The sequence below is a fragment of the Phalaenopsis equestris genome, unplaced genomic scaffold, assembly GCF_001263595.1.
Source record: "Phalaenopsis equestris unplaced genomic scaffold, ASM126359v1 Scaffold000002, whole genome shotgun sequence".
Taxonomy (NCBI): domain Eukaryota; kingdom Viridiplantae; phylum Streptophyta; class Magnoliopsida; order Asparagales; family Orchidaceae; genus Phalaenopsis; species Phalaenopsis equestris.
In genome coordinates this window covers 32,819,486-32,825,916 of record NW_018164444.1, presented here as the reverse complement: position 1 = coordinate 32,825,916, position 6,431 = coordinate 32,819,486, and the positions used below count along the sequence as shown (strand labels likewise).

Here is a 6,431-nt window from a genome sequence, read left to right as displayed (position 1 = left end):
CGCCCCCCCCCCCCCCCCCCCCCCCCCCCATTTATACCAATATAAATTAATTTACAACATTAATTTATGCTTTAAAACTTTCTACATTCCATTTAGTTTCTTGCAAAAAGTAAGTCTTCTACTAGTGCTATCGGAGTTAACCCAAACCACAATAGAGAAAAACAAACATTATTATTGGAAGCAAATAGACGGTTACAATCAATGCACTTGATAGGGGAAATTCAATGCACTTGATAGGAGAAATACAGCACACACGACACGCAACTCGCGTTAAGGTGGATCCTGGGTGATGGTGGTGGCTACTAGGAGGCTTGGAGAGGTGGCGGCAAGGTAGGGAAGGGGTTTCCAGACTGTGGATGAGGGGTGGCAGCGGTTATAGGCAGCTAGAACAGCAGGACAACACGGGGCGGCAGCCCAAACAACAACAGGTTGCTATTTGGAGGCAAAGGAAAGATATTGGGTGTTGCGGCAGCGAAGGTGGAGGGTTGGGACAACGAGAGCAGCGAGGATGAGGAGAAAGCGATGGGGGAGGATAGAACTGCGGAAAACAACAATGGGATGTTATTATGGTCGGTTGCAGCGAGGTAAGGCAGTAGGGAGGGATGTGGGAAGATGCGGAAGGTGATGAGAGGAAGATAATCACCACCTCATGAGAGGACCAATCCCTCAGATACAGCCCTCAAAAGGGAAAACTTACATCGAGGGGTGTCCTGACGGAAATCTGAATTAAAACTCACCAAAAGCTAACCCAAACACAACAAACAACATATTTATCATAAGGACTAGAAAGTAGAATAGGAAAGAATAAGAATAGGAAGGAAATAGAAAAAGTAAGGGATCAAATTGGAAAAAGGGGTTTGTGGTACTGTAGCAGCTACAGTACCGCGATAATAAGCTCCCGCGCAAATCTCCCGTGATTGTGGGAGCTTTGAATTCATTCATCAAAGTTTCTGGTTCCTTATAGCACGGAGTCAAGTTGTTCACGTTAATGGTAGAAGAGATATTGCAATCTCCTGGGAGGTCGATCACGTAGGTGTTGTCGTTACACAACACATTCTGACATAATAGGTATTTATCCTCTTTTAGCATTATCTGAACTGGCATTGTAGATAGAATATATTCTCACAAATCAAGTATCGAGTTATCCCATTTGTAAAATGCTTCTTTCACTTCTCGTACTCAGCAAAAGTTGATAAATCAATATATGAGAAGTCAACACTGGGTGAAACTTGTGGCAGGCTGCACCACTCTCACTTACAACCACTCAGGAGAGCCCTCTCCTTCTTCTCCACTGATAGGATCAAGATCACTTTGAAGAATTTCCCTCCCATCAAGCTCCTTTGATAAATTTCAAGGATGGGGTTCATCACTCCCGCCTGGACATATGATATGATGGGCACCGGCTAAACTAAATCTAACATCTGAATAACTCCATGTAATATTCCCGAGATGGCAAAAAAGGGCTTCATCTCTGACATGCGGAACCTCTCAGTAGAGGCAACTCAGGGGTAAGTCTACGGATCTGAAATGTCAGAATTTCTCTTATCTGGATTATTCTATGTCTGATATCGGCTCCCCAAACTCATGCCCTTTTTGGACATTCAAGGTCAGTTCTGCTGATGCTACCCTCAATACTTGCAAAATGCTAGCTTGAGGCACTATAATCTTGTACTCTATCAGAATGTCCAATACATCAGAATCACTACCTTCTAGAATAGCCATCGTTACCTCAGCTGGAATGTCTATCTTGGGGTCTACTAGAATTGATGGCGTCTCTTCCGCTTTCGCTGAAAATTGAAAATCCTCTATGAAGTCTGCATATTCTTTTGGATCATCGTTTATCTCTTCAACTTGAAATTGGTCCTGCTTTGTGTCCTCGCCGTCGTTAGTGTCTGTTGTATCATTACTCAATTTTTCAAGAACGTCCTGCTCCATGACACAGATCACTGTCTAGTTGTGCAATCTGATTCAACATGCCCAAATTTGTAACACTTGCAACACTTCCTGGCAGGGAAAGATTATGAGATACTAATTGTTTCCACTTGTTCTCCACTCTGACTTGGTTTTTCCTCTAACGGGTTCAGCTTGTCTCCTGGTGTAATATGGTTGTAAGACCCTGAGGTTAAGGACTGTCTGTAAGACGTGGTGGTCACCCGGTGAAGTGTTCTCTACATCTGAAGCTAGAGTCTGAATCTTCTGTCTCCAGTCAGTTGATAAGTACTAGCGTTGGATCTCTCGTTTCATCTTCAGATTCTCTCATTTTCCACATGTTGGCTCTGCTCTTGTTCTCCTCTAATACTGGCTTCCAAAGCGCCTTGGTCGGTCTTTTACATTACTGAAGTCCTCCCTATGGAAGGGATTTAGATCCTTGTCTCTGGCTCCCCTTAGACTCTCCCAATCTCGGTCGAGGGTAATCTCCCATTGTATTTCATCAACAATATCCACACGCCTCCGCTGAACTTGGTGGATCCCTCGTTGTATCTCTTCCCGAATAGGCTCGAGCATGTATCTCCTTACTGGCATGGCTAGAGTTTAGGGTTGGGAGATAAAAGAGGGTAAAAATAATTGATTTAAGGTCAAGTTGTGGATCTTTGTGCATGGCATCAGAGGCAATATTTCTTGCTTTCATAATAATCAATAATCAAATCAAGTTGTAGCGCATTGATTTTTAAAAAAGTATTAATAGTAATAAAAATTAGATTTTGATTCATTTCATTACTTTTGGCCTGAGGTTTAACATCAAGCCTCAATCTTTTTAATTTGATCTTAGGGTTGAAGTTACTTTGAAAACTATATAAGTGTGGAAGAGAAAACAATTTACAAGAAAATCTCTCTCGCTCTCTTTATGCATGTAAGAAGATAAGAATATTAATCTTTTGTAAGAATAGAAATATTTGCCCTCGCATATCTTCCACGTTTCATTTAAAATTTTGCATGATTAAGAGTTTAAAATAGCTAATATAAGGTTTAAGATAATATTTTTAAATATCAATAAAACTACTTTAAATGTCAACTTTTTTAATTATAGGATTAATGGTGGAAAATGTGAGGAAAAAAGCTCTAGCTCTCTCTCTCTCTCTCTCATCATGTGTTCAAAAACTGAATCAAAAAAGCAGATCATTAGAAAAGAGGCTCTATTCTAACTGTGAAGAACCTTCAAAAAAAGAAAAAAAAACACCTTCAAAACAACAGTTTTAAATTGAGGACCAGAGAAATTATAAGAATACAGACATAAGTATTAGAGAAAATTAAAGAAAGATAGTAATAATATTAATGAAATAAAAACAAAAAAAATCATAGCTATTCATTAAGTTTCACCTGCGCCTTCAAAAATCTGCCTGTAAGAAGTTAGTTCCTTCTGGCAAAAATCTTTTACCAACTCTTCCCTAACAGATGGCTCTAATGCATCAACCACCAAGCAAGCATCTGAAAGCTGCTGCAGTAAATTTGTTTCTTCCGTCTCTTTTCCAGTTCCCAAGCTGTAAAAATACTAATAATAATAACGTTGAAAAAAGTAAACTATAAAATTTAAATAATTCAAAGAGAATATTCGAGTAATACAGAACCAAGAAATAAAAAACTAGTTAAGAAATTAATTTCTTGCAAATCATCATCATCGTTAAAAGCTTCATATCATTTACTTGGGGGATTTGTTAGACTCTTTCGCCATTTCAACAGGCCATCATCACAATCAAGACCATATCAAGAGCGGTGCTGAACATATGAAGTTTATGTTTGTCAAAAATATACATCTTGTGCATTGAAATAAGCAAACTAGTCAGCAAAGTTTTAATTTTTATTTAAGCTATTTTTTTCTATTTCTTTCTATCTAGTATTTAAGTGATTAAATTTAATTTACTTGTGTAATCATGTATATAACATCGACACTGAGAACGCAATATAAACTCTAAGACTCTAATTCCCTTTACTTGGTTCGATTTATTTGCCTTAGTTCAGCTTTTGATTCAAATATTTAGCTTGGTTCATTGTGAGCGCTGGTTTACTGCTATTAGGGAACGAGCGCTGGTTTACAGCTATATGGATTTTAAGAGTTTGGGATTACGGACACTGGAAAATTTTTATATTTATGATATCAAATCTAAGGCATGTAATTTTTATTTCTTTTCTTAATAAAATCACTGGTTTCTCTAAATTTTGAATGCTTGTTACATTTTAAATTCTTATGATATGGTGCAAATGTTAAGAATCAATTTTCAAGGGAAGTCATGCTCTAACAAGAGCATCAAGCTGGATTTCATATTTGGAGTTTTCTTACCTTTTTTTTTTCTCTATATAATTTGTGATTAATTGTGTTTCAATTTGCTACAAAATAAACTTTCTAATTGCATTATGAATTCGTATTGAATTATGGTATATACTGATTTCAATTTTCCCACAACTTCTATGAATTATATGAGTGTAGCTAAATTGTTGTCAGACAATTTTGCATATTTTCTTGCAGATACCAAAAGAGAACGGATAATGGTTTTAATTAGCTATTTATGATTTTTTAATTTTTCTTTGCATGCTTAATATTCACTCATTGCATTATTTGGTTCCGTTATACAAAGGAGAAAAAATGATTCATGTAGCCGACCCCACTTAGTTGGACAAAGGTTTGTTGTTGTTGTTGTTGTAGTAGAAAAGAAACTTAGATCGTAGATGTCCTACATTAAACATATAGAGTTAACATAAGTATAGCTAAACCCTCTTAGTTGACTCTTTAATAACAAAATATAACCTACAAGCATTAAATGCTCCTGAATAAGAAACACGGAGGCATTAAAGATTACATCTAAAACTCCAAGGATTTTCTCTAATTCAAATAAAATAAATATTGATAGAGATTTTCATAATTATGGGAGATATTATTAGAATTTTGAAAACAAAATGATACCTGAGGTAACCCAAATCATAACGGAAAAAGAAATATTATTATTTGAAGCAAATAAGCGGTTACAAGATTATAACGAAAAGGAAATATAGTATTTGTGGGACTTTTTCTCTTTTCTAATGTGCAACCCCGCTAGCTTCGAAAAATGTTTTTGAAACAGCGAAAACAAAATTTGTGTTTTTGATGTTTTAAAAACACAACTTATGTGTTTTAAAAATAAAATTTTAAAAAAATAAAAAAAAGAAAAAACTGCCACTGTTTTTTGTTTGTTTTCTATTCTTTTATTTTCAAAAATAAAAAAACAGAAAATAGAAAGTGATCCCAAACAGGGCTTAAGAAAATTGTCGATTAATAATAACTATCCGTGGAACAAAGAAATTAATTATTTAATAAAAAAGCTTCACATAACAGTATAGAAATAATTATCTTTCACTGGGCTTAGTCTACACATATGGCAACAAACCTTGAAAAATCTGAAAATACATGAGATTTAAGAATCTTTTTGATGTTCTTGAATTTCTCTCGAAGTTCAGCTATTTTTGGTACATCTCTATAAGCTTCAAAGTGACTGCACAGCTGATTTACTGCCTGAAGAGAAGATGAAAACCTTAGCAAGTAGAGATAAGCCTTTTTTTTAAGACAACTGAATACCAGAAGAATAATGCACGAAAAGTCCATGAATAGATTATGCTTGAATACTCATTCAAAAAAGAGACGTTGCTTATGTACCATAGTTGGAAAATTTGCTCTTCATAACTGCATAAATCTGCGTGTATGAGTTATTAACAAAAAGAAAACTAATGTTTTACCAATTTTTTAAATACGGAAAAATACAAGAATCTTAAACTTCATAATTTGTGAACTAAACTCGGTATTTAGATAAAAACTTATTTATATATCTCAATATGATATATCAAGAATAAATTTTATTTATATAAATTTAACAATTTATATTTAATTTCATGAACCATATTTTTTATTGCAAACTCTATAAAAAAATCATATGATACATGTGCATATTTTACTAAGATATGCACCGTGCTGAAGGCCCAATAATATGCAAAAGAAGTGACGGCAATTGAATGGTGAAAGAAATATATATAATAAAAGCAAATAATCGATAGCATATACATTCATATATTGAAATAGCTAATTCCAACAAGTTGCAGCAAGTATAAGGATTTCAACAATGAAGAACTTGTCCAAGAGTCTACACATATTGATAGATTTGAAATCCTTAATTAATGCACGTAATTGAAGGCAAATAAGAGGAATATCATGATTATAAATAGAGGTATGTAACATATGTCAAAATATTTTTTCAAGATTCAATTTTGAATCAACTAATTTCTGATTCATTTGATGTTAACTCTCTCTAACCTGCTAGAATTTTGAGTGAATTCATCACCTCTTGCTAGGTGAGGCTTGGATCTACTATTTTGAAAACTCTTATCCGTTTCCTTGCTTCTATTTATAAGTAGTTGCTTACATTTGTGAATTAGTTCTATCAAATTTGATAAAATATATCTTCAATAGT

General features: G+C 34.7%; 1 protein-coding gene across 1 annotated transcript in view; it reads right to left on the bottom strand.

Moving 5' to 3' along the window:
* LOC110039529 (vacuolar protein sorting-associated protein 53 A-like) overlaps window positions 1-6,431 on the bottom strand; it is a 39,456-nt gene that overhangs the window by 5,711 nt on the left and 27,314 nt on the right. The window contains exons 9-10 of the mRNA XM_020744631.1: window positions 5,358-5,482; window positions 3,319-3,479 (exon numbers count right to left, since the gene is read on the bottom strand). Coding sequence (XP_020600290.1) covers window positions 3,319-3,479; window positions 5,358-5,482 — 286 coding nt within the window. The remainder of the gene's footprint in view (window positions 1-3,318; window positions 3,480-5,357; window positions 5,483-6,431) is intronic.